The 25028-nt window shown below is 35.6% G+C and overlaps 2 protein-coding genes across 4 annotated transcripts in view; one reads left to right on the top strand and one right to left on the bottom strand.

Moving 5' to 3' along the window:
* LOC145694871 (uncharacterized) overlaps positions 1–14898 on the top strand; it is an 84791-nt gene extending 69893 nt beyond the window's left edge. For all 3 annotated transcript variants that reach the window (XM_081771576.1, XM_081771574.1, XM_081771575.1), the window contains exons 9-10: positions 794–1017; positions 14122–14898. In XM_081771576.1, coding sequence (XP_081627702.1) covers positions 794–1017; positions 14122–14138 — 241 coding nt within the window. In that variant the 3' untranslated portion in view covers positions 14139–14898. The remainder of the gene's footprint in view (positions 1–793; positions 1018–14121) is intronic.
* Positions 14899–16434: 1536 nt separating this feature from the next.
* LOC145660947 (sensory neuron membrane protein 2-like) overlaps positions 16435–25028 on the bottom strand; it is a 42143-nt gene continuing 33549 nt past the window's right edge. Inside the window, exons 6-7 of the mRNA XM_081726390.1 lie at positions 22689–22826; positions 16435–16594 (exon numbers count right to left, since the gene is read on the bottom strand). Of these exons, the coding sequence (XP_081582516.1) occupies positions 16535–16594; positions 22689–22826 (198 nt within the window). The 3' untranslated portion in view covers positions 16435–16534. The remainder of the gene's footprint in view (positions 16595–22688; positions 22827–25028) is intronic.

Raw genomic sequence — 25028 nt, 5'->3', positions numbered from 1 at the left:
ATTTTCATATCCTTAAATATTGTAGCCCCCACAAGCCTACTAAATATGTTCTTTTAATTACAGTACCACATTGATTTACGCAAGAAAATATATGCAGATATAAATCTGTCAAAATTAACCTAATGAAGAAGTTGATCCAGTTTTCTCTGGAAGTTAACACGTATAGTGTGTAATTAGTGAAGTAATGTTATCATCACAAATAATACACTTGTTGATGAAGCCATTTATTGGGTTTGAAACCTTTAAATTCGAATCGAAAATTTGATTCATATAGTCTGGTTTTTATTTTCTGATGTTTCAGACTTGATTGGACATTTTGTCTGTAAGATGATTTCTCTTTTTTTTTCTGCTAGTTTCGTTCGATAGAATCCAGATTGTATGTCAGTAATTTCCAACTGGGGTTCTGCGTCGTCACAATGGATTCAGGTACTAATAAGCAGAATGCAGCAAATCTAGCATTGGTAGAAGTGAGTGGTGACAGGCAAATGAGTCATAGCCATGATTTTGCAGATACAATACTCGTGAATTCGTGGCTAATTGAATATTGCCAACATTTGTTTTATTGCATTCCATCTATCTCGTCCTCATACCTTCTTCGTTTTCGTATGTTCTCTTTCTCCAGATTCTGATGTTAATATCGCATTTCTACGTCATACATCGGCGAGTTAGGAATGGCTGTTCAATCATAGCTATTTCAGTTGAAAGACGGTTGATGGTCAGCATAGTATATAATTGATGGTTCTTATATCTATAGTCAGTGTAGTAATTTGAAGTAAATATTATTGTTTTTCAGCTCCAATAAACTAAAAAATATGAAAACGAAATTGGATAAGTTATTTCATGAGAAGAGGATCTGTTGTCTGGAACCCGCAATATGTCAAATGTTTTCTGATTTTGGGTCGGAGGCTACTTACTATACCTTGAAATCTGAGCTAATCGAAGAGGACATAGTTAACTTAAAAAGAAATTTTGACAAACTAGATGATAAATTCAATGGAAAGGAAAAGTCTTGTAAAGGTTAGTAGTACGTCATTAACTGAAATAAGACTAAGTAAAATATTAATAATTCTGAAGAATTTTCAGTTTAATATTTCTGCTGAAGTCCACTTTTCTTACTACAAGCTGAGTAGCAAAATACTAGAATATGGTCAAGATGGCTGAAAATGCTGTTATTCGCCTCAAGGCATGACTTTGTAAAAGTATGTGTATACTAGAAAAGGCCAGACTTGATTATACGCCCCGACCTCATTATGTACATGAAGGAAAACCATTATGTAGGTCACCGCAATGTGAATAGATTGTAGAATGTAGGTTACTTATTAATATTTTTAAAGTTTGCGTTGGCATAATCATAAACCCTTTGTAGCTCACAATATTATGCTAATTTTTCTTTTATATATATGAATATTTTAAAATTTTACTTTGTCACGTAAAAATCGCATCATGTTAATTATAAATTTTTCCTTGTCGTTATCGTGAACTCTATGTGTGCTAATTCATCACATATAAATGTTTTATAATTATTGTAATCCTTTTTAAGGTTTACACCAATAAGAATTAACTTATAAAAGTATATTTTTGTAAATGTAAATGATATAATGTTAGTTTAAAGAATTTATGGATAAATATAAGGATTTATTGATTTATATAGTTACAATGGATGAGTCATTAATTTGTATGAACACATTTTTTGAATGCGTATTGACTTCGCAGCATGAATTTTATTGAGACCGTATTTGAATAGTTGGATAAACATCTGCTTCGTATGAGCCCTGAGAAGAAACCGAAATTAAAATTGGTAGAGAAGAAGGAGTACCATTAGAGAATGCGAATTATCGAATGATAAAGTGCACCTGAAAATTTGCAGAGTGGAAAATTTGCATGTGATGAAAATACTTTGATCACTTTATTTGTGGATTTAACACCTTTAATTCGCCTTATATAAATTATTTCACACCGCTCAATTCCGTAATGTACATTAATTTTATTTCTGTATCTGGCACCATTAAATCAGATAATGTACATGTTTTTGTTTTTATAATAAGCTTGACCTTAAACCTGACATACATATAAACTTGACCTTACGTATAACGGATTGCTAAATACCTAGGTACAATACACATTCTATAACTTTATTACTAAATTAAATATAAAGATCACATGGTATCACGTAATAGTTATGCCACAAAAATGTTATTTAAATATGAGTGTAAGAAGAAATTTTGTATACAGCTAAGCTGGATTCTTTTTTTTTTTTTAATTCATGTCTTAGATTTTAACGCAAGCTTTAAATTTGAGGAACCTACGAGGGAGCACCAACGTGTAGAAGATTGGTTGAAAAATCGTACATTATATCATTCTCCACCGTCTCCAGATTTATTTATTGAAGTACACATTAGTAATCTGACCGGAGAACCAGACCTATTTTTATGTAAGGAAAGTACACAAAATTTATTATCTTCAAGATTGGCTATAAAAATGGAAGAAAATTTGATTTATTTTCTGCTGTTTACACCACCGATCATAATGTTTGTTGCTACCGACTTCACCTTCAATGCCGGATTACGGAGATCAAAATTACTACTGTAAAACGTATTATGTATCTGAAAACTGTTATGAAAAATACTGTTAAAAAATTGTGCATATTACAAACTATCACGTGATATGGTCGGGTTTTAAATCATTATAATAACTTGGACATCACTGTATGTTCGAAAGTGACATTCATTAGAAAATTACGCATGGGTGCAAATAAAAGGAAATGGCGTTGAAAAATTGGTGAGACTCATATGAAGGGTAAGGGGAAAAAAGAAGGAATGTCACAAAACTGTATTTTCGAAAAAACGGCTTTTTAATATTGAAAACCGCGAAAAAAGAATAGGATTACAGGTGTGATTACGTGATTACAGGCGATGAGAGCATCTTATGTTTACGATCCAGAAACTAAACTGCAGTCTTTTCAATTTGAGAGTTCTGGGTCTCCAAGACTCAAAAAGCACGCATGGAAAGAAGCAAATTGAAGACGATGCTCATTTGTTTCTTTGACCAAGAGGGGATCGTACACTGGGAATTTGTTCCACATGGAAGCACGACTAATGCAGACTTCTGCTGTGATGTCCTAAGAAGGTTGCGTGAAAATGTGCGTCGCAAAAGGCCACAGAAATGGTATAACGGTAACCTCATTCTCCACCACGACGATGCACTTGCACACCGGTCCTTTAAAGTGGCCAAAGTTTTGGCTAAGAACAACATGACAGTGGTTCCTCATCCCCCATACTCACCTGACCTGGTCCTCTGTGACTTTTTCCTTGTTCCCAAGCTGAAGCATCGGATGAAGGGGTGAGATTCAACACAATTCCAGAAATTCAAGAAGAATCGGTATTTGACACTATTCCAAAAGAGGACTTCCAGAAATGCTTCCAAGCATGGCAGAAACTCTGTGACCACTACATTAATGCAAAAGGGGAGCACTTTGAAAGTGATGGAGGAATTTAACTTCAAAGGTAAGAAACTTTCAATTTACAGATTCAGTCCTGGAACTTTTGGATACACCCTTGTATTTCGTGAATTTTTTGAAATTAGAATAAATGGCGTATTTGTATAAATAAATAAAATAATGAAGTATGCAAAATGTAAACAAATGATAAAGGGGTAGCGTACAAAAAGAAAATATATTAATCATAACATGCGCATTATTTACAAGAAAATAAAGGGTAGGCGTTGGACTCACCTACAACTAACCGTGTGACTTAATGGACCACGACGGGTTAACAGAAGTCTCTCCGCGTTATGCAGAGTCGTTTTGATATATGATTAGTTTCGTTCTAAAGGCCTAACTACTGCAGGAAACATATGTTAAACGAACTCTTTAATATGGCACTAATCACGCGTCGGAACGACTCTGCATAAAGCCCTTTATGATCATGAGAGCTCTAGCAACGATCATCGTCCAGCTTGGTCAGTATTTTAGCAAGAGCGGGATACTACACACCCAGCAAACAATTCTGGTGCTCCCTTATTAAACAGTTGCTTGTGTGATTACTCATAACCTGTTCTGTTTAAATAATAACTGCATGTTCTTCAACGCAATGTATACGATGGTATTTCCAAGAGTTTTCTCGTTTATACTGAAAAATCACACCAGTCGTAATAATTCGATCGTAGCATATAGTGCCATCTATCGAAGGTATAATGAATTAGTTTCAATAGTGTAGCTGGATGGGTTCGTTGGAGACAGTCATTTGAGTCAGTTTCTGTGCATTGAACTCGCACATTGCATGATAATGCTTCAGTCCGAGGAAATTAAGCATCCTTGTAGCCAAGATTAACGACTGATTTAAATGATAAACTTGCGCAACTATACAACTGAAATGGATACAATATTTTTCCAGCTACAAGACACTATGGGCCTTATGCAGAGTCGTTTTGATGTCTGATTAACACCTTACTACGAGGTTGCCTAACGGATGGTTATCAAAATTGTATTCAGAGTCTCTGATTAGGACGTAGTATTGGACGAAGTTAATCACACGTGACTAATTAATCCAGAGCAGATACTACTCTTTTACTCATGGTTTAGCGTGCGACACAACATTTCGTATTTCGTAAATTACTGTGTTTTCATTTTTACAGACTACGCATGCGCTCATCTACTTTTCCATAGTTGCCACATTTATTTTACTCACCGATGCATTCTGGTTCTATAAGTTAATCATACCCAAATCCTCATTTTTGTTGTACTAAATGTAGACTCTGAATACCAAAAAGTGCACCTTCCTTAGTAAAGAGTTAGTATGCTTACTAACTAATCTGTGACTAAACTTCGATTAACGAATTCTCTCTGAATACCGCCCTATATGTCCTTTCTTAAGAATTTCCTACATAGTTTCCCTGCAAAGGTGACGTTTATCCTATCCTTTGTGACCAACCTTGGTCCCACTGCTCATCCCGCAAAGAGATCTCCTAGTTAGCAACACTGTAAACAGTGGATAGTCTGTGTATGGTGGGAAGAGAAATAAACGCGCTGCTTGCAGAAACTCTATGTGTGAAGATGAAATAATTGGTTACCTGTACCAATCCGTCTTAGCCAGTGCTTATACAAGTGCGATATAGTATTCTTTCAGTGACAAAGGTTATTAACATATATATTTTTACCATATTACTATACATTAGCAGTTTTAATTCTTGAGGTATTCACGAAAACATATGGTGCCGTGAGTTGGTTCTCAGTGTAGCGCTGTATTATCTGCTATCATCGGGTGTAATAAGTGATAATCCAAGACGCAAATGTAAATATATTTGGCCTAACGGTTTATATTATACAAGTGATCTTATATATTACTTGGAATTGCAAAGTACAAGCGGATGGCTGACAGTATGTGTGATTGGCGAAAGGTTCTATTGTCATAGGCCAATGTACAAGTCATCCTGTACTCTAATTGTTCTCACGTTATATTGCATAGTCTAAATATATTTAAATACGTTCCAGTGTATATCCTATGTTTTTTTATTAGCACTTTTAATCTATGTGCATGATTACGCTTATATGCGCGTTATCGCTACCAGAGCTTGTTTACCAGGTTTGTGTTGTGTGCGATTACTAATCCCCACACACCACGTATACTGTTATACGATTCACCTCTACTAGCTGAAATAATTATCGTCACATACAAGATTATGAGACTCAGAAAATAAGTTGTAAGTGCGTACAGTTACAAGGTGCAAAAAAAAAAAAACAAAGAAAACATTGCAATACAGTTCCGTGCAGGTATTTTTTAAGTGGGCCACCAAGATGGGTGACAGTGAGTCAGCGTCATACACAGTAGAACCGATGGACAGACAACACATAATGTTAGAATTATTGAAAAGTGTGAAGGAACTCAAAGAAACCATGACGGCGCAGCAGAACAAAGCAGATGCCGGAATGGAAAAGCTTACAGAAAGTATAGGAAACATGTCCATACATGTCACGGAAATGCATGGAGAAATACAAACACTAAAGAACAACATTAACCAGGTCACAGAGGAAGTGAAACAACTTAAAGAAGAAGTGCAGGCCGACATTTTGCACATCAACAAAGAAGTGCAAGATGTAAGACAGGAAACGGAAGTAGCAACGAATGGTATGCGGCAGGAGCTAGATAAGTTACGGAAGAGCTGTGAAAGCCAAATTGGACATATAGAGGTAAAGCAGGATACCATAGAGCACAAGTTCTATATGATGGAGAAGGACTGGAAAGAAGTTAAGAGCCTTGTGGACGTGCAGACAAGGGGACAGGCTACAGAGGTGAAATAATTACCGTCACATACAGAGGGTTTGCCTTCCAGCCGATCTGGTACCGGACATGCTGCGGATTAGTCACGAACGTACAGGACATTTCGGCGTGGGGAAAGTCTACGCGAAATTATCAGAAAACTTCTTTGGGCGGAACATGAAAGAACATGTGCAGAGATTCATACAAGATTGCGTTGAGTGTATGAGAAACAAAGTAGATAGACACCCTCCTGCACAACCTCTTAAAGTATTTCAAGCTTCTAGACCTCGGCAAGTACTATGTATTGATTACTTGGGCGCATGGCCAGCTTCAACTCATGGCTATAAATACGTATTGACAGCTACGGATGCTTTCAGCAACTACATTGTAGTATATCCTAGCACCAAGGCCTCAACCAGCCATGTGATCAAATCGCTATCAACGTACATCACGCACCTTGGGCGACCCGACGTGGTAGTGTGCGATAATTCCACCATATTTAGAAGTGGGCGCCTCTCCGACTTCCTGGCAGCACAACACATTCAGTTAGGTTTCACTACTGCGTATCATCCTTCCAGCAATAGGGCAGAGAGGAACCATTCAGAGCTCATCAGGCTATTGAGACATATTTGCCACGAGAACCATGAGAAGTTGTATTCGCATTTGCAAGAATGTATCATGCTCCTGAACAATTCTGTTTCCAGCCCCTTAGCAGTGACACCAGCTGGATTAATGTTGAATCATTCTCCACACTACTATGTGCAAAGGTATTTAGGACTAACCCAGACAAATCTCGATCCGGAAGACATAAAAGCGGAATGGGACAGACGACTACTCCAAGCCTATACGAATAAGTTAACCAAACGACAAAGAAGAAATGAAGCCCATAACGAGAGACAAGCCTCCCGAAAGGAGATCAAGGCACGAGCTTGGGTGTTCTTACGGACTCATTATCTCAGTAATTTCGCACGAAGAAAAATAAGCAAGTTCTTCCAAGTATATCAAGGTCCCTTCTGGTGTGAGAAGGTGATCGACGACAAAGTGTTGATCTTGAAGGACCCGTTGACAGGGAAAAATCTTCGACCCCAATCCGTCGACAATTGTAGGAAATGGAATCCTACACCTAAAACTGAGCAACAGTGGATAGAGATCCTAAACAAGAATTCGAGAAGTAACTTAGACACGACAAGTGAAAACCGATCGACTGACTAGTAGTGTTGCTAACCTGGGGAACTAGCCCACCAAACATCAACATACAGGTGATACCATCATGGGTTCTGGAGCTTAGTGCTCAGTAGGACTGACCTAATTAAGCTCGCCCACGCTGGGTAGCCATATTGTGACCAACCTTGGTCCCACTGCTCATCCCGCAAAGAGATCTCCGAGTTAGCAACACTGTAAACAGTGGATAGTCTATGTATGGTGGGAAGAGAAATAAACGCGCTGCATGCAGAAACTCTATGTGTGAAGATAAAATAATTGGTTATTGTACCAATCCGTCTTAGCCAGTGCTTATACAAGTGCGATATAGTATTCTTTCAGTGACAAAGGTTATTAACATATATATTTTTACCATATTACTATACATTAGCAGTTTTAATTCTTGAGGTATTCACGAAAACATATGGTGCCGTGAGTTGGTTCTCAGTGTAGTGCTGTATTTATCTGCTATCATCGGGTGTAATAAGTGATAATCCTAAGACGCAAATGTGAATATATTTGGCCTAACGGTTTATATTATACAAATGATCTTATATATTACTTGGAATTGCAATAGTACAAGCGGATGGCTGACAGTATGTGTGATTGGCGAAAGGTTCTATTGTCATAGGCCAATATACAAGTCATCCTGTACTCTAATTGTTCTCACGTTATATTGCATAGTCTAAATATATTTAAATACGTTCCAGTGTATATCCTATGTTTTTTTTATTAGCACTTATAATCTGTGTGCATGATTATGCTTATATGCGGTTATCGCTACCAGAGCTTGTTTACCAGGTTTGTGTTGTGTGCGATTACTAATCCCCACACACCACGTATACTGTTAAACGATTCACCTCTACTAGGTGAAATAATTATCGTCACATCTTTTTTCGAACTGTCGAATTCCATCATTGAAGAACACTATAAATAGAATGGAAAACCACTGCTCCGCCTCCATTATGACGTCATACGAGTTGTCAAAATGGCAACCCTGAAGTGGATTCTTCAGGTGTTAAATTAGGAGTAGCTTGGTGCCAGATCAGGGGAATATAGCTTGTGCGGGAATATTTTAAAGCTACATTTAGCAGCTCCCACTGTCGCTGATTGGGATGCATGAGTTGGTACAATTTCCGCAAGTAGATGGATCTCTTTGGTGAGCATACCATGGCAGTTTTGCTTAGCAGCATGTCGTAACTTCTATAGAATTGAGAAGTAGTTTCCGCCAATGGTAATAACACCCTTCTGAAGATATTCTGTAAGGAGGATCCCACAATAGTCCCAAAAAACCGATAACATTACCTTACTGGCAGATATTTGATTTAGCCTTTCAGAAGGTAAGACGATAAGGTGTGTTTCTACATCTCCTCATGTCTTTTGTCTCACAATCGTATAAATAGATTCAATATTCGTCAATAGTTATCAAACGAGAAATAATTCCTCTCACTAAAAGACTGCAAATAACTCAACCTGTTACGCCGTGTCTGTCTTTGAGGAGATGTCAGGAAATGCGAAGCCCAACGTGCTGACACTTAGACATATGAATTTCCCCATGAATTAATTTTCACACACTATCATAACTAAGTTTATTTCGCTGAGTGATGTTATGTATGGGTGTTTATTGATCTCCTAGCATCAAATCATCTATTTTTCTCACTGTGGCAGCTTCATCCGTGATTGATTTACTTTAGATTTTGGCTCATCTGTAAGAAACATGTGATATGTTTGGGGATTTCTCTTCGACCTCATGACAGTATCATAGGATGGGCAACCATACTATACACAAGCTTTATTTCACCGTCAATTTGCCGGGCTCTGTTACTGTTCAAACGCAAAACTTTTATCACACTACGGCATGTTGCACCTTACTAAAGCCAAACTTGTAAAGAAAGTAAATAATACGTGAATAATTTTCACTAAATCTTACATGTAAGTTCTAATGTCCGCACAGGCCAAATTATGTTAAGATTACTCAATAATATCTGTGGAATAATTAAAACTTTCTGATATCCCCTCGTATCAAATTTTCAATGACGAATCTAATTATTCATAATTGTCCACGAATGCGAACAAAATCAATTCTGAATGATTAGATTCCTTCCTGAAGGTTTAGTAACAGCGCAGTGCCACTTTATTGGCTGTTGCCTTATACGACACGGGTGACGTGGAGTATTGTGTTTATGCTTCTGCGATGTTGACAGAAAGAAATGGATAAGATACACAGTCTTTTCTTAGTTTTAGAGTTGTTTCTTTTAAAATCAAAGATACTGGCTACTCCTGTAAACTTTATCGCTTCAATTTCTTCATCTAAATCATGTTAAGTTGCAGTTATTGCTGAAACATTTATTTGCAAAATGAGAACACAATTATAAGATGTTTTCAGAAACTTTGTCCGATGGAAATTCATCTGCTACTCCCAAAGTAAACAAATTCTTGTGGATTGTTCAGAAAAATGAGTTACATCACATTGTCAGGTTATTAATGCAAATTTTATTTATGAAATATGAACAACATTTTAGGGGGTTGGTTTGAAAAAATCACCAAAAAAGCTCCCCAAGAGTAAACTACTACTATGGATTTTTCACTACTAAGCCATATTTTGATGTTACTAATGAAATGTGTATTTATGCCATATGAACGAACTCTTCTGCGTCATTCTCGAGACAATCATCCGAAAATAAATCACTCCAAGAGAAAATTACTCCTTTTGATTTTCCCCAGAGAAATGACTTGTACCTTAGTATAATGTTGTTAATGAATTATCAACAAAATCTCAATTTTTCAGTTTCACCCTTCCATATTACCCTTATTTCTTAGACTAGAAAGAGAAATCGGAAACATCACTAGTCTCTCTTACGAAAATCTTCAATTTAACGATTTGAAAATGAAATGAAATCTTTAAGTTTTACGTCCCACGGTTATGCCGGTTAGGCTAAAGGAGACGGTTATGATGAGTAATAGATGAAATGGTGGAATGAAAGTGGAACGGAAAAACCCCGAGGAAACTCACGCACACTGTGTGTGTTCACCAAAATTTCACTTGGCGGGGGCTGGGATCGATCCCGTGACCCCAAGCACAGAGGTAAACGCTCTACCACTGAGACGCCACGGTTCAATTGACGATTTGATGTATCTACAATTAACCGTATGGCTTCTAAAACAAGTGAACATAATAACACAGGAACGAACAGACGGAAAGACGTTCAAAAAATCACTTGTTTCGCATTAGAGGCCGTGAATTGTGCAAATCTGTTGAATTCTCCAATTTGGTATTTCTCAATCACTATACTTTCATATTTCCCATCGTTACTCGAAAGTAAAAATTGATTAATATTTTTTCTCTCTAGGGCAGTGGCGGCTAATGTTAGTGTTGCAGCGTTGCGCCACGACCAAAGAATTTCAAGAAAAAAAACATTATTATCAATAGTAGTAAAGAGCAGAAAAATACTTTTTAATATTCGCATATTTATATATTTATAAATATACACTTTAAATAACATATTTTTTACTTCTGTAATAGTCCGTTCCGTTAATCCATTTTAAAACGCGAAAAATAATCCGTCACAGAGTCTCTAATTTATATTGTGTTGCAGCGAGCATACAATGACCAGATTCCTTCAGCGCGGGAATTGGAGCGAATGTTAAGTCTCCTTTCCCCTATCTCAGAAGTTAAAGGGACTGGTCGTTGCAGTGCTTCTGCAACACAGCACGGTTTCCAGTGAACGAGAAGGTTTTACGCGCTAAATAAGATTTCTAAATTTTATTTCACTAGCAAATAACAAATGGAATTTGTTTTTATGCATTCATATTTTTAAATTACAGGACCATACTGAAGCAAATCAATATAATGACAATTTAAAAAAAAAAGTGATTGCAGAATTACAAAATAAGAAAGAAAATATCTAGTAGAGCAGAAAACAAATTAAAGTAGACCTGCATTTACAAGTTAATTCTTAGCTTATATTGATAATGAAGGCTTCTTCCACAGTAATTTGTGATTCAAATATTAATAAGTCAGTATGTAGAATCGCCCCCTCCCACTCTGAATAGCCTAGTATTTTAGTATATACATATTTCTTTTATAAAATAAGTATATTTTATACTCTTGATAATTTTCACATAAAACTGTATGATGGGGAACGCCATATTGAATTTGGGACTAGTTAGCAATCCTCAGGGGTGTAGCCAAGAGGGGGGTCTACCGGGTCCGGACCTCCCAAAAATTTCGAAACTTGACTAACATTTGTAGACTTTCCTAACGAACTGTACTTGTTTAACAGAGAAACGATTGATGTAGGCTAAATATTTTATTTTACGCCTCATCATGTACTCTCTCTTTTCTTAAAAACATTTGTTCTATCATTATTTGCTAAGAATATAGATGACAGTTATTACTTATCGTCTTTCCAGATGCAGAATAAGAAAGGTATATATTGCATAGACGTATCGAACCCCTCCCAACACACATTTCTGGGTGTAGAACTGGCAGTGCTGTTTGTTTTGATGTTCTTCGACTTTTACCTTCTGTTAGGTATACTGAGCCTACATCTGGCGGGTTTCGAGGTTTCCTTTCCAGAACATATGACATTGATAAGCATTGTTTCGCCTCATGTGGAAGTATATTGTGTTCATCGTGCATTGCATAACAAGCAAGACGGATGATTTGGACTGTAGTTTCTTCTTTTACGCACATGTGTGTGTGTTGTGTGAATATGTGACATTCGGAATTCATATACCAGTACCTCTTTTGTATCACTGTTTTGGTTTTTATTTATTAGATTTAATTTTATTGTGTGTGCTTTAAATTTGTAAATAACCTACAAATTCTGAATGAATTCTATACCGTGACTTCTGTAAATAACTTACAAAAAACATTGATCAGCTTTCAACTGAGGAAAACTTCCAACTAAGGCTTAGACAAAACAAGCAAAGGACAATTCAGGAGACTGTTTAAAAAAATCCAGTTTAAATTTACAGGATGTTTATGGCAGTAATGTTGTTTGCACTAGATACATTTCCTCAATTTATTTTAAATTTTCCTGGATAAACTGTGAATAAAGTGTGTTCAATGGACATTTTTATAACACAAATCTCTGTTACGAACTCTCTTCAGTCAACGCTGAAGAGGAATTCGGATCACTGTCAGGGACTGAGTTTGCTAGAATGAATTGTTCGCAATAATCTAGAAAAAATATTTAGTGAATCTACAAAGCTTCCGAAATTAATATTAACTGTACCTATGGCGTCAGCAAAAGATGTAAAGTATTTTTCTACATGAAAAAGAATTGACACTTTCAAGAAATTGAATGTCCCAAGAAAGGTTATCACCATTGGTTATGCTTTCCATCGAAAAAGACCTGACCCCTAAGAATACCAGATTTCAACCAGCATGTATTAGACAGATTTGTTCCAATCAAAGAGAGGAGAATGAACTTACTAATTAATTAAGGTAATTAATCGGATAAACTGTTCTGCATTTTTAATTTTTTAAAAACAGAATTTTATTTAATTTCACGTGTCACATAGCATTTGCATCTAAATTTATTCTGAATAGTTAATGAGTCCACTTTATATCTTCTGTCTTATCGTTCGTACTGCAACACCCAAAAGCACAATCCACCGGCCGCCACTGCTGTAGGGACAGATTTCACCATTTTAATCCTTCTTATTTTTACTCTTACCCGTCATATCTTCACTATAAGGATGTGAAGTTTGGCACCAGAAGCTGGGCTCTCACATTTTCTACTTTTATCTTGATAGAAACATATTCATCTTAATAATCATTGTTAGTATATTTTTAACATTATTTTTATACAACTTTCTTCACAGCTTTTCTAACGCTGTTTAACATAATGTTAATTGACCTTGTATGAAATATTTTCCACATTAAGAGCCGCATCATCTGAAAGCTTGTTTTGCTTACTTTTCGTGGTTTGAAATAATGGCAACATGTGACAAAGGCCTATGAACCAATCAACTACTAAATTATTTTTCTTCCACCAAAACAGCTGCCTTCCATATGTACGCCCTCCTTCCTATTTGTCCTTATTTCAGTACATTGAATGGAATTTGAAAGTGTGTGCCTCCGTTGGGAATCCCATTTCAATTACAGCTGTCTTTGTGTCATTTCTTGATCCATATGATGATCTTTGAAATCCTTTATTCCACCCACTCCTACTTATTATTTCTGTCTGACCCGTAGTAACTTACGTAAGTTGAAGAATCCTTCAAAGAATCAGGAAAGGGCAATTTTTTAGTGTGCTAAATTCTCGTTGAATATGTTTTTCTTTTGAGAATGTCTTGGTCATATCTAATCAAATAATTGTGTTTCATTAATAGTGATGTATAATATGTTTCCTTTTTTAAAAGTTCTGAAAGGTTAGTTTAGTGGTGATGTAGCTCATGTTCCTTTCATTTTTCTACAGTACCTTGATCGATTTAAACACATTCCATAATTTAGTATTTCAACAAAAACACTGCAGCATGACGTGACCTGTTATTAAATTTAAATTAAGTCTCCTAATATATAACTTGTGTAATAATTGCATCCTAAGTGTTACTTATAACATTGTTTGGTATACTACTAGTTAATACTATTACTTTTCTTGTTATGACTGCGATACATTTTATAAAATGCATTGATGATTCTTTTCTTCTTTTACAGCTAATAAGAAAATATAACTTCCTTGAAGTAGTGTTTAGACCGCTACTGGAGATTCCAAATTCAAAATCTTAATTGGTCCGTTGATCTTTCCTCTTAGAAGTAGTTAGTAAACATATCAAAGATATTACACTCTTTGCAAAAGCAATATATTATAATTAGAACTTATTTATTATGAAAGATATATATATCTATTTGACTTAAAAGAAATTTGTTATTACAAATTTAGTTTGATTTGAACAGAAAATTAAGTAGATTTAATGCTATTCAAATACTATTACTTTAAGAGTTCTATCTGCAAATATTTAAGTTTAAATACATTTCGTCTGGTAATCAAATATTTTGATATGGGCTATATACAGTATCTAAGTTATCATAATAGTGGATAAGAAAGTGTTTCATAAAGAAGTGAGATTATATTTTATGTAACCATTTGGAAACACATGTTCTAGAACAAATACCATTTTAAATTGTTTTTGCAGTATGTAAATCTTCATTTTTTGATTAATAGGCATAGTCGTTAACTAGGAATTGCTTGAATTAAATTTTGAATTAGAAATTCATATAACTACGTTTGCTTACTGAATATTGCATTGTAGTTGTTCCTGACAGCACGTGCAATTAAAAATGTTTGATATACTGTATATTTTATTACTACCAGAATTACGTGCTCATAGCATTTGAATTACACAGATAATTATTTAAATTACCTATGTCATTTACTTCACCTTTCTCCCTCATATGTATAAACTTAAATAATAAAAGTGGATTTGATTTACTTTTGATTGTGTTTGATTATTGCATGGCCTATATGACTTTCAGCAATGCATAGACAAAGTTTTTTCCGTAAGTATTACAATAAGTATTTATAAACTATATTGTCCCAGAAGTTCGAAAACTCCCTACAGCTGCATGTATAAATTACGTTTGATTAATAATGAAATATCTTTTAATTCTTCAGATTATTTAGGATATCAAGTCGAAAACAAACACATTACTATTTTTTCAGCTGAGAATAGGAAAGTTAAGATGGGATTTATATCTTTTGTCAATGGTCATTTTAAGTGTTATCATATCCTCACCTGAAGATGCACTAGAAAATCAAAGTACATTATCTCTTTAGTATATCTGTATACAGTAAAAAGTAATATGTTTTCACAGTAATACATATGACAGCCAGTTAATTTCAATAAGTTTATAGTTAAAGAAACAACTAAGTAAATTGCGGTCTCACGCATTTATGTCATCAACCGTGTGTAACTTGCTTCAAATGTTATTTCAAACAACTAAAATTCAACGGTCATATGTTGTAAATTTTTTGTGGTATATTCAGAAATGCATATCAATATACTTACAATTTCAACCAGCATTTCGAGCACTCAACTCTGGGTGACGCTGTTTATCATGCGTACACATTGTCAATATATACTAGCTACGAACTGGCACTAAATGAGAAATGCATACAACTCTTGTGCGAACACTTGTATACAACAGAAAACCATAACAAAAGGGTGTCACCAAATCAGTTGACTTGATTGTCTGATATTCCAACTTCATAGTCGTGAGCCACCACATGTTTGCTCTTAGACCTAGTTGAAGATGTCTGACGTACAGTATGACACAGAGCAGAAACATGAAGTTACCAATGCATTTTTGTCTGGGCGTCGTTAGATGATATGGTCCCATACAATCCTAACAATGATAATCCTAACGAGAGTTCCATTAGAATGCGAACTCGGACAATGAAAAGGGCAAACTGAAAATCAGATCCATCATTATGGGGTGCATTTAAACCATCAACTTTCCTAAACCGGACGCCATCATAGACATTATAGGCGCTAACCCAGTAAACGCATGAAGCTTTCTTGCCCTTCCATGAAAAAAGTCGGCAGAAGACTGACAGGTGCACATACTGGTCCATCACGAACTATGAAACGTGAATTTTTTAATGGCCATTTTTATCTTGTAAAAGAAATATGTTTTGTTGCGAACAACTTTCCACTCACTTTAGAATACGTTTCCTGTTACTCAGTCTTACTTACCATGGTATGTGGCTCTTTCATTCATTCTAAAAGACATTTTAAAAAACATGAAAGAATTTTTGTTCAAAGTACGTGCCTCGAGTAAAAGTTTTAAGAAAGGATATATTATCTTCTAGAAGTAATGTTATCAAATTAGCTCACATGTACGTTTAACGTTATTTTGGAAAATATTCAACGAGCGAAATAAAATATACCTAATGTTAATAACATAAACGTTAAAATAACTTTAGTAATATTAGTAAATTTTAAATAATATACTTTATTTACCATCTTATAACAGAGGAAATGTGTCGTTTATTGTTATTAATATCTCTCGAACAATTTGTTTTTAAAAAGATCATAAAAGTCAATATTTCTTTCGAATCTTCTTTATTCTATTTATGTAGTGTATTATTAAACTCAGGATGAAATTTCAGGTTCAGAATGCAAAATTCCTATAAAAGAAAAGATAATAAAATCAGTGGTTTTCTCACTACCCAAATTATTAATTCATACAGTTAGAATTACACAAAAATGTCACATCTACAAATAATTTACTTTATATGTTTTGCAAAATGAATAACTTTTCTCTAAAAACAAAAGTATAAAGTACTACGTGCAGGGTAACTGATGCGAATATTGCCACGTCGACAACATCGTCACTGAAGCGCATAATTTAAGCTTGTGAAGTTACCAGCACTGTTAAAGATCTGGTTCGTTGTGGGTATATTTGCTGATTGTTTGCGAGCGCGCTATGCTCTTTTTTTTTCGAGGAGGATGTTCCCTATTTAGCGATATTGTCTATGTTGTAGTTACATTTAAAACGTGCTTTTAATATATTTGTGTGTATGTTCACAAATGGGTATAGAAATACTACAGACGATATAAATTGATTTGAAAGATGCTTCCTGCTTTAGTATTTTTAATAAATGAACAGGATTGGCGTTAAATAGTGACAATTATGTTCATGGCAGTTATACACTGAGAAAAATCCGTTCTCCAGACAGCTGTACAATATACGGAATCCTCTTGATTACTACATAAATCAGTACGGAGCATGCGCTATCCGTGTGCTTCATAGGCACTGCCCTTAGATGTTACATCATGCCGTTGTATGATGTCTGATATCTAACAGCCTTCCTTATATATACACACAGGGTAGTAGGGAACTCCACCGAAAAAAAAAAGTTCTAATAAAGATGGGTCGAAAAACGTCTCCTTTCAGAGTTATGAACTACCGAAAATTCGAAATATCACGTTTCAAAACATCCTGGCTTAGAAACTATAGGGCCTGTCCCAAGCGGTTTAAGGAATTACACAGGAACTGGTACACGCTCTATCTAAATATCCATGTTTCAGAATTCACCGGTACCAGCGAAACGAACACACCATTAGTACTTAAAGAAGTATCCTTATACTTCACAGTTTCTTTCACAGTTCCTTTCAGCGATAACGGAAGATGGTAAAACATGGATATTTAGATAGAGAACATACTAGTTCCTGTGTAATTCCTTAAACCGCTTGGAATAGGTCCTATAGTTTCTAAGTTAGGAAGTTTTGAAAAATGAGTTTTCGAATTTTCAATGGATCATAACTCTGAAAGGAGGCATTTTTCGGCCCATGTTTATTAGAACTTTTTTCTTTCATTTCGTATAGGGAATCGCTCCCAAAGTTTGTCGGTGGAGTTACCTTATCACCTTATATATATATATATATATATATATATATGTTACCTTCGTCAGCTATATGCTATATACGTCCATTTGTATGTGAGATCCTGACCGCCTATATTGTTCCATACGGAAATTATGTACAGACGGAACACCTATAAAGAAAGTATTATAAAATATGTGTGTTCAGTTATACGTTTGTTGTATGTTAAGTCAAAAAAACTACAGGATTTACAAATGTAACATACGATTTTAAGTAGGTCATATACACTTTTTTTCTCGGTGAAAGGTAAGATTCTGCTATTTTGTTAATAAATGTATATTTATTCCTCCGACTTTTAGATGCGATGCCATTTTTCCTTAGTTTTCCCACCTACGATTTTTACTTTTTGTCGTCTGCAGGTGTGTATTTGTGATCATTTCTATCTTCCATTCGACGAATATACATATATTAAGAAATGTTTAATCAAGCAACAGTCCTTGACTTATTGTTCGAGCATGGTACAGCTCCATAAAATCATGACTCGGGCTCTGAGGCGACAGTTGTTGAAAATGAATTAATTTGCAATACTTACCATTGACATCGATATTCGCATCAGTTACCATATATTATATTGCATATGTTTATCTAATTTATGCTATTCTTCTTTATGAATCTTCACTGGCAGTAGAATATTGAATAGCAATGGTGAACCAAATAAAGAAACTTTATATATATTATTATGCGGCAGAACGGCTTGGGTGAACATAATCATAATCGTTATTTCCGGTGAAATTTATTTATTAGGAGGAATGAGGTGAGGTTGCATCATAGAGCGCATAGGTTGTTTAACTTTGAAAATGTACCAGCAGACATGAGAGTAAGTTTGTTTGATGTATCATTGCTCTGAACTGCATAGGAAAGTTGAACATTCTTCCACAGGTTATTCGAAAGTTAGGAAATGTGACATACCATTATGTTTTCCGTAGCTGCTCATATACACTGGTTCGAGATCATAAGTATGGAGTTAAAGGCTTATGGCCATAGGTGTGACAGTTGAACTGGGAAATGCGGATGAGCACATCGACTCTCAGGCACGATTATTTGTACCATTCTGGGTTGGAATTCTAATTACTACTACTGATTAATTTGTACTAATTAATTTAGGCAATTACACAATTGTCTTATGATGCTGGGTTAACATTGGAGATTTTAGTACTTCCATCGGGAATAGAACCAGTGAAAACTTACATAGAAGTGTAACGCGCTTACAATTCGGCTAAGCTGGAACTCAGTAACATACTTTCTTAAACAACCTTCAATTTCCATTTTCTTGTTTTATACTCTCTATTCATATACACAGATGGTAAATTTTGGTGCATATGCTGAAGAGAAAGCAGTATAAAGGAATTTGAATATAGCTTATTAATTTCCATTACACAAAATTACCGGAAATGTAGTGTTAAGGATAGAGCTTCTGGGATATACATGCGAGGGGCATGAGACCCCTAATTTGACTTAGCTGTAAGGTTGATATTCGACCCGGAAAATCCGAAACTGTCACGGAATCGATGTCTGCGTCCCGATGTCCCGAAAATATTTCTCAGGACGTTTAAATGTTCTGGATTTCAGCGAAGAAGAAAGGAAGGAAATATTATAGTTTGCTTTCCTCACAGGATTAGGTATATAATTATTCTCTCCATGAGTATGGTCATTCAAAAGTTGAAAAATTCAATACATAAAACATGAATTTAATTAAGTTCACCATTTAACTACTTTGACATGAACGAAGCATTCGTTTCATCAAGCCAGGGACAAAAGGTTTTATTGCTTAATCTTATTGTTATCTTTAGTACTCCGTTTCAATCTGCATCTTGCTTCTGAAATATTTTAATCAATAATAACTTACCGACATTTTTGATAACTATTCGCTGACCATTCAAGAAGAAAATATACTGTTTAAATTAATAAAACTGAAGAGACAACAATGGGAAACTGTTGGAGTATGTTTCTTTAAAAATAAAAGCCAATGTATTAACCGGTCTAAAAGAAAATACAACACGAACATGCAAAACGTGCGAAAGGAAACATTGTACCTTGAATGAGCTAAACTAGCTCTGAAAGCCACGAAACATAACAGATTCTGAGAAATTTTTATTTTTCATTTATTTATTTATTTATTTATTTATTTATTTATTGCTTAGGAGGAAGGGGGTAAATCAACTGCTTTTGCTTAACTAGGCAGAAGAATGTCTACTAAAATGACTAAAAATGTGATTACGTAATACTTGAACATGGATCCAGTGGAAGAAAGTAAATTAGTATATACCACTTCTTTTCATTTTAAACATTTAAAAGATTCTCGTAATTTAGGAGCGTCCCGGAGTTTCATTTTTGAAATACAGCAACCCTACGCTATGGCAATTCCCGAGGCCAGGCAAAATCCCACGAAGTTCCCCACGTGCTTAGGTCCGGAGATCTGACAGGCTAGAGTAGACGCTGCACAACAATTAACACGATATTTGACCTAGCTTACGGGGACGCGCGTAATATATGGTCCTGCAAAATCTCCAGAAAATGTCAGAGAACCGAGTTCATAATGCCACAAATATACAGCGCAGTAGTTATACTCCTCTAAATGAAGATAATAGACAAGTGGGATGCGTTGCTTATTGCCTTTGTAGACATAACTGTAGGCCGAGGGTAAACAGATTCGTATTTTCCGACTAACGTGGTCATCTACGGCCACGCAAATGGCCATATTTCCCGAGACAGAAATACTTTTATCGCCCTCGATTCTTTTCGAAACGAAGTCACTTAGACATGACTGAGATCGCTCTTCACGATAAGAATTAAAGTTATATGAGAGGAATGTGAGAACGTAGACCGGTCCCAAAGAGTCCATTATGTAGTGTTCATGCATTCATCTAGGTAGTCAAGGTGGTTGTGACTGCATCGCCGGGCACAGTTTTGTTTGTTAGGACAGCACGAGCAATCCTTCTGTCAATGCCATTCGTGGGGGTACTAGGATGCATATCTGGAGCAGAAAACAGTAAACGATCGACGTGGCAGTTGTGCGGAACTATCGCTTGGGTATTCGGAGAATCAATGTTCTTCGACGCATTTTAACTGGTACCAGCATTACTTATACAGACACAATGATGCACTAATCCTTTACAATTTCTAGTGTGCTGAGATCTTGCAACTACGATCAGCACATCCTACGAATTCCTTTTAAATCAGACAATATATATAAAGTGTCTTCTCACCAGCAAAATATGTATATCTAATTCTACTGATTTCGACCTCTACTTTTTAATTTCTTATGCATAATCATTGCATTATTATTATTATTATTATTATTATTATTATTATTATTATTATTATTATTATTATTATTATTATTATTTTAACACGCAAGCACTCAGCGTTACAAAAAGAAAGTTTCGACTTTAAGAATCGTGAAGGTCGAAATCAACAGAATGAGATATTTACGTACGTATGAATATATTTCTTTATATTTACGGTCGTGTTGCAATAATATTTCATTTTAATTTTAAAAACATGAGAAACAAGATTATTTTTTGTTGAGACGAAATAGAACTTCCTTTTACTATTTTCATAAGTAATTCATTAGATTTACACATAACAGTGTTCTCCACGCAACGAGGACATTCAGCCATATTTAGTGAATTCTTACCAGCCTTCAGAAAGGACTCAGAGCAGCAATTGAAGTGGTTGATTCACTCCCAAAGACGACTCAGTCTCAGAAGAATATCTACTTCAGATTTGAAAATTTTCCATTTCATGAAATCTAACGGGAAATCATGATGCTCATTCCGCGGTCAAGTCTTAGAACCTAGCATCTAAGAAGACGTTACTCTATTACTGTATGATATTATTTTGGCATAACTAGAGACTATAAGGAACGACCGATCATTCGTACTATTTCACTAAAACTGAACGAATTTTGTTCTTAATGGGCAAAACAAAGAAAGAAAAAAACTCGAATATTTCTTTAAGACACGGAAATAAGGTGTCATGAATGGAGAAAATTAAAACAGAAAGTTTTTTTAAACACTTCTCGAACATTGGTTTCGTCGTACAACTCTTTTTCTTTTGCACATGTACTTTACCAAGTAAAATCACATTGTATCATCGGCCTAAAACGCATTATTAGATGCATTAAGAAAATGTTACAAAACATACATTATTTGCTATATCTTAATCTTATAGCGTGATGTTGTCCAACATTGTATACTCACCCATACCTTATAATATTTTAACCTAACTTTTGATTTACATAACTGAACTTATTTTTCTCAAATTCAAGAAATTCTGTGACATTTTGTGTAGATTGTGCAAAATAAGTTCAAGTTTCGTACAATAAAAGTAATATCGAGCCCTCTCCGCTAATCTAATAGTAAGTGCGTACGCTTTTGTTACATGAGGTTCCCAGTTCGATTCCCGGTGAGAGAACCTTAAAATTTGAACGGTATTACGGTGTGGCCGATTCCACCTTAAATTATAGTTCAAGTCTCGCATAGCTTTAGTGCTAAAACGAGAGAGTGAACTCCAGCTAATGTAAATAATAAAATCTAAAGTATTGGAACAAAATGAAATGTTCCACTTTTATGTTCCACTATTATGCACTTTCAGGTTAAGAGAAACGATGGCAAGTGAGTGATGATGAAATAATTGGCGGAATGAAAATGCAAGAGGAAACTGAGATCGAACCATGGTTCCTGACATCAGAAGTAAGCCCTGTACCACTGAACCATCATCGTGTCCTCCGAATCATCGCAAACATGGAGTTTTTCGAAAGCAGTTGAAGTATTTCATTATATTGATGTAAATTTAAGATCTAGTGATATCATTGTGTAAACAATTTACACATACCTTATCAACCCACAGAATGGGAAACATAGTATCTTGTACGTTCTTGAATAATTCTATATGTTCATGTTGCTGCAGAAACATATTAAAATGTATACGACCTGCTTCCCTGAATAGTCCACTGGCGTTTTCAACAATGCCCTGTAAATAAACAATATTTAATTATCCTATATCACAACACGAAGTTTTCAGACAACAGAAGGGAAACTGTTTGTTTGTTTTTGTTGCTTCTTCGTGGAATAAACTGTAACGGGATATGTGTTCACTTCCTGATAAGAAATTCACATAGCTCAAACCACACGACAAGTTGTAGTTTTTTCTACCTTTGGTGCTAAGGAACGCTTAACTTCAAACAACAAGTGTATTCTATCTTCGATCCTTGTTGCTAAGGAACGGTTAACTTCAAACAACAAGTTTAACCTATCCTCTATCCTTGGTGCTAAGGAAGGTTTAACTTCAAACCACAAGTTTAAATTTATCTTCAAACCTTGGTGCTAAGGAACGCTTAACTTTAAACAAGTTTAATATATCTTCTATCCTTGTTGCTAAGGAACACTTAACTTCAAACAGCAAGTTACAACTAATAGTCAACCCTTGGTACTTAGAGATTTAACTTCAAACAAGAAGTTTAATCTATCTCTAAGCCTTGGTGTTAAGAAACGCTATCTTGAAACAAGTTTAATCTATCTTCTATCCTTCATTCTAAGAACGTTTCGCTTCAAACATCAAGTTTAATCTTATCTTCTGTCCTTGGTGCTAAGCAACGTCAAACTTCATACAAAAAGTCTATCTGGCAAGTTTTAATTACATATTTTCAGTATAAAATATATTCATTCTATTCACATTATGTATTCTAGTTTGAGTTTCAGGTTTTATGTTTTGCATCGATATGATATACCGTCACTACAAAAGATGGGAACCTACTGTTAACGCGGACTCCGAACTAAGTTACCGTGCACTTGGCACAGACCATCAGGTAAGATCAATCCTTCCAGTATAGGCCGTTCATCACCTACTATCTTGCCTCCAAGACAGCAGAATTCCGGAACCGCGCTATCTTCCCCCGTACTGTGAATTCTTGAGTATTTACGATATATGTTTCACAGCGGAAGTTTGGTCCTAGAAATTATAACTCCTAGGAAACAAACTTTTTTCTTCGAACTTTTTTCTTCGAACTTTTTTCTTCGAACTATTACTCCCATCATCATGCACGTTATTATCTCCATTACTACTACCACCACATTTACGGAGGAGTGTACTTAAATACGTATGGAGAATTAACTTCAACTTCCACGCTAATGTGTATACAGTTTTAAGACTTCATTACATTAAACACTAGCACTGAAATAACTAACAGATTTTAGTTATAGAACTTCGTACAGTTGAAAGTCGGCGTTGTAAGATATTGCTTGAATGACAAAGTGCATCTCCTATGAGTAACAATATATATATATATTGTTATGTATAACAATAATAATATTTGGTCTAGGAATTAATTCGTGCGGGTGGACAAGAGATGGCGCAACGAACGGAGCGTCCCACAGTTCCGTGTATTCACACATGTGTTGCAAATCCCTGTCATCGCGTATCGTTCGTAGTATAGGGCAGTGGATTAAAGCGTCAACAACACCAGTTTGTAGTTAAGTGAACATGGCGCAATTTGTGCCTGATAAAGTGTTTTTGCGGGGTGTCCTGCTGCATTACTTTAACATGCAGAAAAGTGCGACTGAAAGTCATCGTATTTTGGTGGAAGTGTATGGTGACCATGCTCTAGCTGAGCGAACGTGTCAGAAGTGGTTTGCACGGTTTAGAAGTGGTGATTTCGGCTTGGCAGACCAAGAGCGAGCTGGATAGCCAAAAAAAATTCAAGACGAAGAATTGACAGCATTGCTCGAGCAGGATTCGTGTCAAACGCAGGAACAACTTGCAGCAGCATTAGGCGTTGATCAAACAACAGTCTTCAAACGCTTGAAAGCCATGGGAATGATTCAAAAGATGTCACATTGGGTTCCACATGAATTGAAAGACAGAGACGTTGAAAGACGAAAAACCATTTGCGAATTGCTGCTTCAACGACAGAGCAGAAAGGGGTTTCTGCATCGAATTATTACGGGTGATGAGAAGTGGATCCATTACGAGAACCCTAAACGAAAAAAGGCCTGGGTGAAACCAGGTGAACCAGGTCCATAACAACCAAAACGAAATATTCATTGTGCAAAGGTTATGTTGTGCATATGGTGGGATATGAAAGGTGTGGTGTACTATGAGCTGCTGCAACCGGGTGAAACTATGAATGGAGAACGTTATCGACGACAATTAATGCGTTTGAAGCAAGCTCTGGCC

The sequence above is a fragment of the Thermobia domestica genome, chromosome 9 (genome assembly GCF_964235325.1).
Source record: "Thermobia domestica chromosome 9, izTheDome1.hap1.1, whole genome shotgun sequence".
Lineage (NCBI taxonomy): Eukaryota > Metazoa > Arthropoda > Insecta > Zygentoma > Lepismatidae > Thermobia > Thermobia domestica.
This window is presented reverse-complemented; position numbering and strand designations above follow the sequence as displayed.